At 44.8% G+C, this 15717-nt stretch overlaps 2 protein-coding genes across 2 annotated transcripts in view; both read right to left on the reverse strand.

Annotated features, from left to right (window-relative positions):
• The window catches only part of LOC140144806 (meiosis regulator and mRNA stability factor 1-like), a 38789-nt gene extending 38497 nt beyond the window's left edge, over positions 1 to 292 (reverse strand). The window contains exon 1 of the mRNA XM_072166614.1: positions 189 to 292. Within this exon, the coding sequence (XP_072022715.1) occupies positions 189 to 241 (53 nt within the window). The 5' untranslated portion in view covers positions 242 to 292. The remainder of the gene's footprint in view (positions 1 to 188) is intronic.
• Positions 293 to 700: 408 nt separating this feature from the next.
• The window catches only part of LOC140144811 (uncharacterized), a 32502-nt gene continuing 17485 nt past the window's right edge, over positions 701 to 15717 (reverse strand). The window contains exons 2-4 of the mRNA XM_072166617.1: positions 4722 to 4825; positions 1939 to 3039; positions 701 to 912 (exon numbers count right to left, since the gene is read on the reverse strand). Of these exons, the coding sequence (XP_072022718.1) occupies positions 701 to 912; positions 1939 to 3039; positions 4722 to 4755 (1347 nt within the window). The 5' untranslated portion in view covers positions 4756 to 4825. The remainder of the gene's footprint in view (positions 913 to 1938; positions 3040 to 4721; positions 4826 to 15717) is intronic.

The following is a 15717-nucleotide window of genomic DNA, read 5'->3' on the forward strand; positions in this document are numbered from 1 at the left end:
TCATTTGGTCAAAGTAATCCAGCTGTGATGAAAGCGTTACATTTGAACATTGGCATTAGCAATGGACGTGCAATTACATGTTTGGACACAGTTTGGACGTCGTCTTGTCACATATTGCTGCTTAATGATTGCACTGAAGGAGACAGGGGGGCAGAGGCTGTGATGAAATCCCCCACCTATAAACTTACCTATGAAACTGTTGTATTGGTATCAAGCCTGCATTGGCATTAGCACTGGACATGCAATTACAAGTCGTCTGGACACAGTCTGGACATTGCTTGGCATCATCACATATCACTGCTTGTTGCGTTTGCACTCAAGAAGGGGACAGAGGCTGTGATGAAATCCCCCATCTATAAACTTACCTATGAAACTGTTGTATTCGTATCAAGCCTGCATTGCAATTACAGGTCGTCTGGACACAGTCTGGACATTGCTGGGCATCATGACATATCACTGCTTGTGGCGCTTGCACTAGAGGAGAAGGGGACAGAGGCTGTGATGAAATCCCCCACCTATAAACTTACCTATGAAATTGTTGTATTGGTATCAAGCCTGCATTGGCATTAGCACTGGACATGCAATTACAAGTCGTCTGGACACGGTCTGGGCATTGCTGAGCATCATCACATATCACTGGTTATGGCGCTTGCACCCAAGAAGGGGACAGAGGCTGTGATGAAATACCCCACCTATCAACTTACCTATGAAACTGTTGTATTGGTATCAAGCCTGCATTGGCATTAGCACTGGACATGCAATTACAAGTCGTCTGGACACAGTTTGGACATTGCTGGGCGTCATCACATATCACTGCTTGTGGCACCGGTCCTGGTACAAGTCCGCTACATAGGATATCCTGGGGTTTCAATAGAGCTAAGATTCCCTGGCCTTCTGTATTACTAGTAGCACCTGATGAAATTATAAAGAATATGACCAATAACCATGAAGGGTTTGTTTATACATGGATGGGAGCTTAGTATTTAAACTTTTTTGTTTGGCTTGTGTGAAATTGTGTGAAGTTGTGGGATATGCTTAAGATTGGGTGTAATTCAAACCAAAATAGAAACAGTTTTCCCTGTCTATATAACAACCTCATCCCAACAGCCAAAGTTTGGTGTAATATACTACATGGTTTATATCGGGGAAATAGGGCAACTATTTTTCCTTCTACATGTATACTGGCTACGAGCCTATCACCCTGTTGAAACACAAAGGATTCCTAACTTGCCGGACTCAAGAAAATATTCATTAATAACCAGTAACCACAGGGCAACAAAATGGAAATAGAAAAGGTTACAGACCCTAAAACGTTCTTGTAATTCTTCTGTCAACAGCTTATATTATTTATTTTATCCTGTTTCAGGTTTGCAATATTGTTGTTTGACAAGGTCTGCTGCTACATGTGCTTTCAAGTCAAATTGGGCTTTTCCAGTTGAAATCTAAATGTATACACATCCTATGGAAGACATGACCTAAATCTCCCACGGGGGGGCTCAAATGGAGGCACCCATTTGAAATTCACACTCTCTGTATGTGTTAGATTAAGGCCATGTCTTCCAATTGTCATGGAGTTTTCATCAAAGTGGAGGTCTGCAAATGACACAATTAACTTGAAAACTGAATTTTGGATTTGCCTGATAAATGACTCATTTTGCTTGATAGCATCACATATATATAGCTTGATGGCTTATGGGTGTCGTCTTGTTACGACTGACACACCTGCAACATTTTCCACAGCGTTTTTTGCTATGGTAAAAATTTCAAGCAATATTTTTGCAGCAGAAAATAAAGCTAACCAGAAAATCTCAGCGGAGAGGTGAATATTGTTGCATAAAGCCAAAATCACAATATCTGATGCAGGGGGGAAAATATTTAAGCCTACTGGCCTTGAGGGTGGAGATGTGAATTAATGGTTCTTTGACAAAATCCACTTACCTTGGAATTGGCAAGTAGAGGCTGTTTGTTGAACAGGTGGATGGACAGGTGGATGGCTAATGGATGTGATTGTCTGAACAGATCCCTGCTGTAATACAGCCAGTAACTTAGTTGACATCTCCTGAGGGTTACCAGATGGATTACAGTTAACACAAACACATGTATTGGAAGATCCTCCTGCATTGCAGGTGTTATGTCCAGATGGAGGAGGCGGGGCTGCTGTCAAGATCCCTTGACGTGCATTCTGCTGAAGCCACTGCAATACATGGTCACTCTTTGATGAGCAGGTTGATCCGGCAGACACATTACAAACATGTTGCAAGCCAACAGACATATCTGATGTTGTTACCATAGCGGGCATGGAACGATTGAATACAGTCTCGTGGGTTTCATATTCTCTGACATAATCCAGACTCCTATTGTGCCTTACATTAGGATATTTGTATCTCCGATCATCTTTCAAATGACCTACTTTATCCTGAGAGATCTCGTCTAAACTACTTTCTCCATCGGCTTCCGTGGATCTTCCATTCCCAGAATTCTCAGTAGAACACTGACTTGTACTTGTCAAAGATGAGTCCTCAACCGCTTCTTGTCTTATCTTTTCTAATCTCAACTTTTCTGCCGATTTGCTTCTTCTACCACCATCCATCTTATACGTCTTGCTTGACGATAAGCTTCTCTCTGCGCTATGGTACTTTTTAGACCGTTCTGGGTAATTTCTCCTACCCATATTTTTATCGCCACTACTGTTGGTCTGCTTACCAGAATGCCTACTACTCTGCCGACTCCCGTATCCACTGTCTTTTTTCCCATTACCCGTTTCATTTGAGCCATCTTTTCTATTTGGATTATCGTTGTTGCGTGAGCTACTATACACATAACCACCTCTCCGAGAGCGAGACGATGGTCTGTTTCCATGCTGAACAATAGGACTGGGATTTCGATCATTACCACCGCATGGAATGTTAGGGCTGTAACTCCTTGAACGACGATACGGTGATTTGTTTGATGATATCCTCTTCCCTTCGTTCTTTACTTGACTGTATTCTTCACTCCAGGTCTCGGGACCTTCTCCGGGGACCCCATCCTGACGTTTTCCTGAAAATTAAAGATAAATATCAAAAAATTCAACTGCTGTTTACACTGTTATTTTCACGATGGTTTTATTTTCCCGAAAATTCGCGAGTGGACGCACAGGCGAGAAAATAACAACACATGAAAATAAGTTTTTATATTACTTTATACTTACATAATTTCCGCTAAATAAACAACTCACACTATTTCCAAAAATCGCTAAAAAAAATCTAAGCGAAAATAATGTTCAACGTATTACCTACAGTATATCACTATCATAGAAATTCAAATATATTACGACAGGCCTCGCCCAAACTCAATTTCTACTGAGCGATTTTCCACTCGCCATAGACACTACATGTAAATATTGCTTGCTGCGAATCACCCAAAATTGAATCCAGTATCAATTTACATTCAAGTTTCAGCATTTTCAATGTATTCGATTTATCGTAATACATTAGCCTTAATCCCTGAATACGTCAGAGAGGGTGTCAACAGTGTGTAATTGTTATATTTAGGGATTCAATCATGTTTCACCGTTGTTCATCACCGTTTAACAACGATGCGGCAGCGTCGTCTGCGTGGTTTATTTCGAGGGCAGCTTTAGCTGCCCGGTAAGTAAACCACGCAGACGCCACCGGACGCGAGTGAAACATGAACAACGGTGAAACATGATTGAATCCTTTCAACAACGAAAAGAAGCTAAATATCGTATAATTCACGATTATTTTACGAGGAATGTCACTGAGTTAATCATTGCCACTCAGCCTTACAAAAACTTCGATGATTTCTCTTTTGATATCAGCAATAAAACTACAGAATAAAACGGCAATCTTTAGCCGCTACCTGAAAAATACTGAATTCAACTTGTAAGCTGGCATCTGCATAAAGGTTCCAGGCATGATGAATTTTACGCGCTCTCGCGTAACGCGTAGTCTCGCTCGCGTTCGCGTATACGCTACAGTAAAAGTGTGGATTCATCACGGATTAACAACGGTTGGCTCCTGCACAAAGGTATAGGAGGAGTTGTTGAAATTGGTATATATGATCTTTCATAGCTAGAGAGTGATTCAATCGCTTGCCTAGCATCATGCTAGCGAGTGATTGACTACTAGCTTTTAAAATCTAAACGGCAAGGCCTGCTACAAAACACTTTTGAGGTGCAAGATGATCAATACATGATAGATGTATTTAACACCAAAATACGCCAAGCAAGTGCCGTGCACCTTAGATAGAATACTTTATCATCTACCAACTGCATATGTCATTGTGTTATTGCTTGTCACAAATTGCTTGTCACAAATCTCAGTGAATGGTCAAATTGGACTGAAAACCTCTTTTTTGTCCCTTTTCTTCCTGGAAGGCTTTACAATTGCGGCCGTGAGTACTGCGATCCGGGGACTGTCTTTTGGAATTTGCAGGAGAGCATTAAATAGCTCTTCTGGAACCTTGAAGAGAGATGTTTAGAGCATTTACAATAGAATGTAAGGAGAGAATTGTCAACTAAGGAGAGCTAAAAATCACTCTCTTATATCAGATTTAAGGAGAGCAGTAGAGAGAGCAGTAGAGAGCATTATTGCTCTCGCTCTCCTCAAAAGGCAGTCCCTGGCGATCGAGTTTTCCTCCGGTGCTTAGCTTTGTGCCAATTCTAGCAATTCCTGCACCAGTCGACCTTAGCAGGAATACTGATCCCAGCTATTACTAACCTTTACTTTGTGGCTTCGTACTCATAGTTTCCATCTTCTTGAATCACTTCATTCTATAGTAATCACACACACACACCAATGTACCGTACCATACTACGGTACCACTGAAATGACAAAATAAACAATACAATTTACAGGATGATTTAACAACGAATTGGGTCTTCATGTAAGTTTTTCAAGCACTAATATAATATTTTTATAAAATTATTAATGCTATGAAAATTTGGCAATCAGCTAGTCCCATAGACATGTGATGAAACTTGTCTAAATGTCTCAGTTAAAGCAATCTTTGTTAAAACTTCTGACCAGATGGTGTGACTGTGGTACCGAGGGATACTTGGAACTTAATGATTGTACATGTACATGTACAAGCAAATTTTGCCTCACTTTTCAAAACATCATCTTTTTATGTTAAGACATCAAGGCATTTAAAAACAGCTGTTATCTTTTTATGATAAAGCTGATGGATTGGCGCCACAGAATTGGAGAAGGAGAACCAGGACTCCCTATAACGCCACGTAGGCCTACAGTGTGGGCCAAAAACAACTTTACCCAATTTCAAAGGGTCGTTGCTCGAATTGTACAAGAGCTATTCATAATTAGACTAATTCCAATCAGCCGTCTACACTTCGCATGTACTGTGTATGCTTCGTAGTGACGACTGATTATCTTACAGCCAATATCATGACGGACTTCTGAAAACTATTCAATACGACTTCAGTTGTGCGCCGTAGCGCGACTGACTAACGGCGCCCGCGTACCGCGTCGCTGTACCGCGCCGCTGTGACAAGATTGCGCTCTGAACTTCTAAAAACAACAAACTCGGTCAAAAGGTCAATTTGGACACAACTGCGCATGCTCTATGCCACAGGAATCCTGTTGCAAAATCCGTCACTTTTTTTCCACGTAGTTTTCTCAGTCGTCAATCCAGACGGTTGACGACTGAGGGCAGCAGTCTAATTCATAATATTGTTACATATTCTAAATGTATATATTTCTAAAAGTATTTATTATTATTATTATTATTATTATAAAACATTTATATGGCGCTCCACAAAGCACAGAGCGCCTTACAAGAAAATATATACAATATCAATTCAAGCAAATAAACAAAGTAAATCCAACAATTCATGAATCAAAAATACAAAAACAAGCAGCAATACTAATCAGGATAAAGATGAGTTTTGAGCATGCGCTTGAACCCAGACACCGACTCCACCTCTCTGATCTCAGTAGGGAGCTCATTCCATATTTTGGGAGCACCTATGGCAAATGAAGCATCCCCAGCCTTTCTAAAAGAGCGAGGAACCCAAAGGCGGGTGAGATCAGATGAGGAACGGCCGAGATCTGAGACCAAGCGCAACACTACTATTCAAGAGATGAATTAGATCAGTCAGGTAACCTGGAGCTTGAGCATTGATGCATTTGAAAATGTACACAAGTAATTTGAAATGAACCCTTTGTTTAACAGCCACTGTCGGTAAGATTCAGACTCTTGTGATTCAAGTGCGTCATGGATTTTCTTTAAAAAAAATAGAATGATGCAACATTGGTCCGAGAAACTATCCCCAAAGTTTTAGCTTCCTCGCTCATTTCGTTTGTCCGAAAAAAAATAATGAAATTTTGGCTCCCAAAACATCGTTAAATGGTTTATCAATTAGCAGCGACTACAAAATTGTGCGCCAACGTTGACCCAGTAAATAGAAAACAGTTTTGAATCCTTCTATGGGTGTCATTACAATTACACACAAAAATGGTTGGGTTACCATTGGCGCATCGTAATAAACAAGTTTAAAATATTAGTGAAAAGCGCCTCGTGTTGTTTTCTGTGGCTTGAAACTTGTTGCGCCATTAAGCACCCATATAAAAAGCAAGCTGAAATGGATAAACTAATTATTTAGAATCAAATGCAAATGCAAAATTGATGGGTGCTCGTTGGCGCTAGGAGAAAATTGGGGTCAAAGGTCAAATTTTCTTATTTTGTGTCATTTTCACGCCTCATTAATTTTGTGCGCCAAGGTCAAAGAACATTAAAAGTGGTGTTCAGTGGTAAAGAAACTATAACTCTAATAAAAGAAACAGAAACAAGCTTGGGTCCTGTTGGTTCACTATTTTTAATGATTTTCTAAATATCATCCTAAAGCCTAGTAAATAGCATATAATAGGCCAAATAGGGGTTCCATCAATCTTCAAGCATCCACAACAGGACGTGCCAACAGGTACCCATGGTGTTTTTACTTCATTCAACATATTTAAGTGTTGTTATTTGCATTTATGTAGAAATTAGTTTGGGCACATGTTGGCGCAAGGATAGAGTAGTGGTCAAAGGTTAATCCAAAACCATAAAGTGCTACTTTATATAGTTCATGCAACCAATATGCAATCTTCAAGCATCCACTACTAGATGTGCCAAAAAGTACCCATAATGTTTTTACTTCAATCAGTTTATCTAAGTGCTGTTACTTGCATTTATGTAGAAACTAATATGGGTTCATGTTGGCCCAAGGATATTTTTAAGGTCAAAGGTTAATCCAAAACCATAAAGTGCTACTTTATATAGTTCATGCAACCAATATGCAATCTTCAAGCATCCACTACTAGATGTGCCAAAAAGTACCCATAATGTTTTTACTTCAATCAGTTTATCTAAGTGCTGTTACTTGCATTTATGTAGAAACTAATATGGGTTCATGTTGGCCCAAGGATATTTTTAAGGTCAAAGGTTAATCCAAAACCATAAAATGCTACTTTTTGATAGTTCCTGCAACTAATACGCAATCTTCAAGCGTCCACTACTAGATGTGCCAAAAAGTACCCATAATGTTTTTACTTCAATAAGTTCATCTAAGTGCTGTTACTTGCATTTATGTAGAAATTTGTTTGGGTTCATGTTGGCGCAAGGATATTTTAAGGGTCAAAGGTCAATCCTAAAGCACAAAGTGCAACTCTTTCGCGAGTTTGTGCAACTGTGAAAATGTGCACAAACATTGTCCCAATATCTACCTCAAATGGAGCGTATATTTGCTTGTTAAGTCTTATGGATGCTCATGGCACAGTGATATTTAAGAGTACCGGTAACACTTTAATACTGTTGAATGCAGAATGTGTATAAATCAAACCTTACCCTGCATTTTCAGATCATTTGACCATCCACAACAAACCACTACACATTTTAAGTTTTCATGGTTTACAAAAATGTTCTCCAAAATATTATAAGCCTGCACATGTTATAAGTATAAGTATATTGATTCATTGCAGTCAAAATGCAATATTGTTCTTCATACTTAAATACATTACAATGTAAGCTTGCACAACTTCTGCATTTTAAATAAAAATGCAGAAGTTGGTCTCATACTTGTATTATTGGGCTCTTTAAATATTCATATAATGCCAATATTATCCCAACTTCAAGGCTTTTTATGAAGAAATTGAATAAATCGAGTTGGCATAGGTAGTGAAAAAATTATGGGATCTTGTTGGCATTGAAATTACCAACACTCAAAGAATGCACTTTGTTACATTTTGATTTTTTTTGTATTGACCTTTGACCCTCAAAATATCATTGCGCCAACATGAGCCCAAGCATATTCCTACAGATACACAAGTAACAGCACTTGGATAAACTAAGTGAAGTTTAACACCATGGGTACTTGTTGGCACATCGAGAAATGGACACTTTCGAAGATTGCATATTGGTCGCACAAACTAACATAAAAGTAGAATTTTGTGATTTTGAATTGACCTTTGACCCTTAAAATATCCTTGCGCCAACATGAGCCCACTCTTATTTCCACAGAAATGCAAGCAACAGCACTTGAATAAACTAACTGAAGTTAAAACACCATGGGTACTTGTTGGCATATCTAGTGGAGGAAACTTAAAGTTCGCACATAGTACGGCATGGCATATTATTTACTGTTTACTTGCTTTAAGATGATATTTAGAAAATCATAAAAAATACTAAACCAACAGGACCCAAGCTTTTTACTGCTTCTTTTAGTAGAGTTACAGTTTGTTTAGGCTAAAAAAAAAAATTGTTTGTTTGTCCTCGACCGCCCGCACCTATTTTTACGCCTGCGCCTACAACTTTTTTTTTTTTTCTATTTTTTTTTTTTTAAACATTTTCCCCAAAACTGTAAGTTAAAAACATCGATTTTGTTGGATTTTCTACCTTTCTCGACTTTTACGTCTTGATTTAGGCATTTTACGCAGACCATATCATACGTGTGGCCGCATGTCCAAACTCACTATACAAATCTATATTTCGTTGTGAACTTTGTACTCGGCGATCGTACTATTAAAAGAACTGAATTTATATCGTATAGCTAGCGTTGTTTGTGGACAAAAACGCAGGGTGAAAATGTGTAAATATACCGATTTTTCTCACAAGTTACAAAAAATGTACTAAATACATTGTATTAAAATATTTTTCATACATTTGAAATACATATTTGAATGATATATGTAATAGTTTTTTGATTTTTAAATATTTTCACGTGGCGATTTATATTGTCTGCATAATAACGTTCACGTGATGCAGTCAAAACATGGCGACCTACGCAGTTTGCTTATGAGTTTTGCGCGAAAGGAAAGTGATTGTAGATCGCCTTGTAAGTGCCCCTATATCCCTAAATTTACGGGAATTATTTAATAATGTAATGTCCCTGGAGATAGCGGTGGGGGAGAAAAGAAATGGACCGTGGAGTACTGTTTCTCCTACTGAAGCAGTGGCTACCATTGCCGATTTGCAGTTCAGATATGTGCATTTCAAAAAAAAAAAAAAAAAAAATCCGCCGCCCGCACCAATTTTCAAATGGTTGTGGAGGACAAACAAACAATTTTTTTTTTTTAGCCTTACCACTGAACACAAATTTTTCTGTTCTTCGACCTTGGCGCATGAAATTAATGAGGCGTGAAAATGGCTCAAAATTAGAAATTTTGACCTTTGACCTCCATTTTCTTCTTGCGCCAACGAGCACCCATCAATTTTGCATTTGCATTTGATTCTAAATAATTAGTTTATCCATTTCAACTTGCTTTTTTCGTGGGTGCTTATGGCGCAATGAGTTTAAAGCCACAGAAAACAGCACGAGGGCGCTTTTCACTAATATTTTAAACTTGATTATTACGATGCGCCAATGGTAACCCAACAATTTTTTTGCATCATTGTAATGATACCCATAGAAGGATTCAAAAACTCTTTTATTTTCACTGGGCCAACGTTGGCGCACAATTTTCTAGTGGCTACTAATTGGTAATCCATTTAACGATGTTTATGGGGCCAAAATTTCAATAATTTTTTTCGGACAAACGAAATGAGCGAGGAAGCTAAAATTTTGGGGGTAGTTTCTTGGACTGATGATGCATCATCTTATTTTTTTAAAGAAAATCCATGACGCACTTGAATCACAAAGTCCCATTTCGGTCCCATTCTTACTGACAATGGCTGTTAACTGGAAGCCAGTGAAGCTCGTCAAGTAAGCTGGCAGAGGGCTGGTCCCGTCCACAACTAAAAACCAGGCGCGCCACTTTATTTTGGAGGCGCTGCAAACGCATAAGATCTTTCGCACATGCACCTAGTAAAAGCGAATTGGCGTAATCGAGACGAGACAGTACCAACCCTCTGACAGCATTGTGACAAGCTTCCTGTGATATAAAACGGCGAATACGCCACAGATTGCGTATATGAAAATAGTCCCAAACAAAAATGTTTGGTAGACTCATAACCGGTGCGATCTTACCTTTCCGATGTTGATTAAGATACTTCTTGCATCGATCCCGAGATGCGGAAAAAACCAATAGTCATTTTGTCCCACATAAATGAATAAATAACAAAACCCCGATCCCCGGTGGACTCACCCAAAAGGTGACGTCACACCATATGATCGCCCCTTATCCGACTTGGGATCCCCTACTCGGACCAAACTTGTAGGGGTGGCGGGGTCGGGATAATCAACATCGGAAAGGTAAGATCGCACGGTTATGAGTCTACCAAACATTTTGTTTGGGACTAGACTCAGTACACCGGTCGATCTTACCGTTTCGATGTTGATTAAGATACTTCTTGCATCAACATCTGAAAGATCGATCTAGCAAGTAACCGACGGATGGAGGTACAAGATTGGTCAGCATCTGATCAGGGATCGGGAGCGGTAACGATGGTTTTCGCGAGGTCAGAAAATATTTTCCCCCAACGGTCGGGAAACAAAAAAGACCACGCGATCACAGACATAAACCTCCTTACTTAATAAGTTTGGTGGTTAAGAATAGCGACACTGGTTCTTACCATGCTGATTATTCTGTATAGTCTGAAAACCTGGTACCCGTACACCACCGTATTATGATCGCCCTTACAATGTCCCGTTAAACCTCCCGCCCCGTCTCTGATTACTAACGTAAACTGAAGTATCGTAGAGAAGGGCGAAGGTGGCTTCCGGGACACCGCCTACTAGATCTCCTCAAGGGACAACCCGAGCGGTATACCCAAGATGATGAGATAGCTCGTGTCGAGTGGGTCGTGGGACGCGAAACCTTCGCGATCCCCGGACCCCACCAACACCTGGACCAGCCATTGCGACAGCGGCTGGACCGAAAGGCTCTGTAAGGGTGATGAATGCGGTCGTGAGTCCTCGCAAGGCTTGTGTTCGAAGAAATAGTGCTGCAGCGCCTTATCGGACACCCCAGCCTACCTTTGGCTTCCGCCGAACCTTGCCCAACCCCGGGGATTGGGGAGGGACGAATGTGGGTATGCACCGCGCCCGTTCGTAGTCACGAGAACAGAGCGCCCGAAACAGTGTCGCTCCAGTGTTTGTGAACACGGAAGCTAACCTCGAGACCGTGTGCAACTCAGCACCGCCGTCCGAAGCCAACGCCAAACCGGAAAGCCATCTTGAGAGTTACGTATTTAAGCGTCGCTTTTGACGGAAGGTCAAAAGGTGACCCTTAAAGTAATCTAAGACTGTGTTGGGATCCCTTAGGAGGATCACTTTCCTTTTGGTAGACACTCGTTGAACATACCGTCGAGGCGTAGACTAATAAGGTAACCATCGGCTATGATAGTCGACCCGTCTCGAAACCTCGGTGAATGGAGAGGACAGCTGACTTATAGCTGGCCCCAGTGGCCCGCTGAAGTCTTGCTTGGAACTTTTCTGTCAGAAACTCCGGAACTAGCAGCACAGAGGCTCTAGCGGGAGAGCTATTTGTCTCATTGCACCAAGCGTAGTATGGAGCCAGACTCTGGCTATACGTACGGAGGGTAGACTTCCGTCTAGCCCCGGCGATGAGAAAAACAGCTTCTGATGAAAAGTATCCCTCCGCTGCGTGTTCCCTGGTAAGGGCCATGCAGCTAACTGCAGGTGCTCTAGTGATAGACTGGGTACCTCCGCTCCGGGCATCCGGAGTAGATCTGGTACCTCGGGGAGTGCCAGCGGCCTTGCCGCTAGCAGAATGACAATGCAGTCTTCCCACCCGATCTTGGCCACCACCCTCATGAGTAGTGAGATCGGAGGGGCTGCATAAGCTGTCATCCCTCCCCAGTCTATGGACAGAGCGTCCACGGTGAATGCTTGGGGGTCCGCGACCCTTGAGCAGTACACCGGCAGTGGATGATTGCGATGAGATGCGAACAGATCTTTCGAGGGTGGTACATCCCTTGAAGATCGTCTGAGCGACCTGCGAGCAAGGGACCATTCTGCTGGTCCCGACACCCTTCCTCGTGACAGATTGTGCGCGAGGATGCTGGTGACGCCAGCGATGTGTATCGCTCTCATCGTAATCTGCCTGAACTTGCACCACCCTATCAGGTGTCGTGCATGCAGGCTCAATCGTGGTGGCCCGGAGTCCCCTTGTCTGTTGGGGTAGGCTACCACGGTTGTGTTATCCGTCAGGACAACGGTATGTGATTCCACGATCACCTCCTCGTAAGCGGGGGAGGTTGATGTGAAACTCTGTCTCTATGGCCCCCATAGGCCCGAGACGGAGTCTCCGTGGATGTGGACCCCCAGCCCCGTTTTGGCGCTATGGTCGCGTCACTACGTGACATACCGGGGTGCAGGAAACCTGGCACTCTGGGTCAAATTGGGCTGATGGGTCCACCACCAGAGTTCCTCTCGCGCGATCTCCGACAACGGAACCGCGAGGGATATTGGGTGACGACTGGGCCTGCAAGCAGGCTAGAAGGTGTAGTTGGGTAAGCCTAACGTAGAAACGACAGTACAGTACGAGGTCTACCATACTGGCCATTAGGCCTACCACCTTCATCCATGTCACAGCGGGTTTTGCCGAGACTCGGCCAAGAGTCAGGCACACCGCACCATGTTCGTCACCCGCCGGGTGAGAGCACCGCGAACCCCTCCGTGAGGGTGATCTGGGCCCCTACAAATAGTGGTGTCTGCGTCGGGACCACGCTGGACTTTTTGAGCTGATCAAAAATCCAGGGTCCCGCACCCTACGGACTATCAACCCCCTGAGACCCGTAGTCTTCAGTGGAGTGCGTCCGTATATGAGCCAAACGTCCAGGTAGCAACTGATGTTGACACCCCTGTGCTTCAGGTACGCTGCCACCGCTCTGACCAAGAGTGTTAAACACCCTGGGAGAGATGGACAGGCCGGATGGCCGGTATCAAAACTGGTAATTTTGATCCTGTACCTAGAAGCGCAGATGCCTCCTATCTTGAGAGGCGATTGGCATATGCAGATAGGCGTCCGAGAGATCTAGCGATGCTGTTCCCATGCCCCTGATGGAGCAGGCTAGCACCGAGGCGAGAGTCCCCATTCTGAACCTCTTGGGCCTGAAGAACGTGTTCAACAGCCTGCGGTTCCGGATGGGGCTCCCGTCGCCGGTCTTCCTTGGAGCCAATGGCTCCAAGATCACCCGTAGAACGGGGGGGGTAGACCGGGACAATCGCCCGCCGTGAGAAGCTGTGTGATCCCTGTCAGTAGTGCCCGACGCTGGGGGCCGTCTGGCGGCACTACTGTGGACCTCTGAAATGTGCAGGCGAGATGTGGGGAGACTGGGTTGCCAGTCTGTAACCCCCACTCACCACTGACCATACCCAGGCGCTCAAAGAGATGGTTTCCCACCTCTGGGTGAAAGCCATAAGCGGTCGTCCACTGGGAGATCCCCTGTGGAAAAACCGCTGAGCCCCCAGGAATGCTCTGCCTAGCTTCCCTTGGAAGAGCGCTTGCTCTTCTTCGGGCTTGCCAGCTGTTCCTGTGCTACCCTTGCGCCTCCCAGAAATGGGTGCTGCAGAGGTAGTGGGCTCGGGTACTGTTGGTGGTGCACGGCCTGCTGAAGTCGGAGCTCCTACCCATGGTAAGGGCAGTTTCCGACCTCTTCAGAGTGCTCCCGTTGGTAGCTTCTTTGCACGGTCCTCCACCGTGGCGCAGAAGCATCCAAAGAGAAAAGGACCCTGCCTTTCCATCGCGTTGAGCGATTGGAGTGGCAGGCCCCTCCCCGGCGCTGAGTGGACACCCTATGGGCTAGGCCCATGGAGCTCTCGTTGAGGCTAGCTGTTAGCACCGCTAATAGGCTCACCTCATGCGAAAGAGCTCAGATGTTGTCTGAGCGTGATACGCTGACGACATCTGGGTCCCCGTCGGTTCCCCTCAGGTAGGTCCCGTGGTCCTCCCGCGTTACACGCAGAGGAAGCGTGCAAGCACGCCGGCGCCATAGCTCTACTGAGCTCGACAGCCCTCGATATCTACCCGTGAGGTTTGCCGGGAATGAGAGTGCAGGCGTCCCCTGTGAGGAAGCAGCAGCTGAGCATCCTACTGAAAGGATCCCCTGGTCCTCCTCCATGGACTCCCCCTTAGGGGGGTGTCCGGAGGAAGATCAGTGCTGTTGCTCCCCTCGCGGGGCAGCGGGGGAAGGAGATTGTAGTAATGTCACTACCGGACGCAGCTTCCGACTCCTTTCCCTCCCCCACAGTATCCCTCTCATGCTCCGATGATGACGGGAACTGAGGACGGGCATCTGAAAGCGGGTAAGAAGGCATAACCACTGTGTGGCTCGCCGACTACCTGCCAGCAGAAGAGGGAGGGCTCCCGCAAGACCCTGAGGTATCCGCCGTGGCACCACTGGGTCCGCATGCTCTCGCAGCCGTCGTCCTAGCGCTAGCAGCACGGTGCCTACCCTGATCAAGATCTGGGTTAGCCCCATGCCGGCTGGCCTGGTCAACAGCTGATGTTGGTACTGCGTGGCCATCGCTAGGCGACACTTGCCACGGTGCTAGGCCGTGGAAGAAACACCCTGCGGCGGGTACCACGGGCATACCCGCCGGCAGCTGACCCTGAAAGGATCCGCCACCAGGGTAACCCCATGGTACTGCAGTACCAGCACCGCCTCCCCCTTTGTTGCCACAGAGACTGTGGCGACTAAAGCGAGTGCTGCGGTACCGGTGCGGTATCAGCGTGGGTACCCGTGAGGGTTCCCAACTGTGGACCGCTGTACCCCCGCCACACCGCGTTCCCTGCTTGGGGGATGAAGCTGTGTGCTGGCGTGGTACCGGCGCGGTACTAGCGTAGGGTGCCCGTGAGGGCTCCGGCTGTGTACCACTGTACCCATGCCTCACTGCGTTCCCCGCAAGGATCAAGCCGTGTGTATGGGTACCCGCTATACCGGCTGTCCCTTGGCTAGAGGGAGCTTGCCTCGTACCACGGGTAGCTGAGCGTGCATACCCCCGGTCTATCACCTCGCCACCTGCGTAGCCAGCGTCAATCAATGGAGCTATGCCCTGTTGATTTGACAGTGATCGATCAAGAGAGGTAATTGACCCATTGACGGTAATGGATCACCCACGCTCCGCTGGCTCTCGAGGACATAAGTGGGTTGTTGATCAGCTAGGCTGTTCAAGCTACTCACTGTACCCTCTAGAGCTTACGCCCAAGGTCGCTGTGTGTGGCGGACCACTCACGGCAGCTATGGGCGGGTGCATAGCGGCTACCACTGAAGTCAAGCCGTGGCTCGTCTTTGTAGCTGCCACCGAATGCACCTGGG

The sequence above is a fragment of the Amphiura filiformis genome, unplaced genomic scaffold, assembly GCF_039555335.1.
Source record: "Amphiura filiformis unplaced genomic scaffold, Afil_fr2py scaffold_83, whole genome shotgun sequence".
Taxonomy (NCBI): domain Eukaryota; kingdom Metazoa; phylum Echinodermata; class Ophiuroidea; order Amphilepidida; family Amphiuridae; genus Amphiura; species Amphiura filiformis.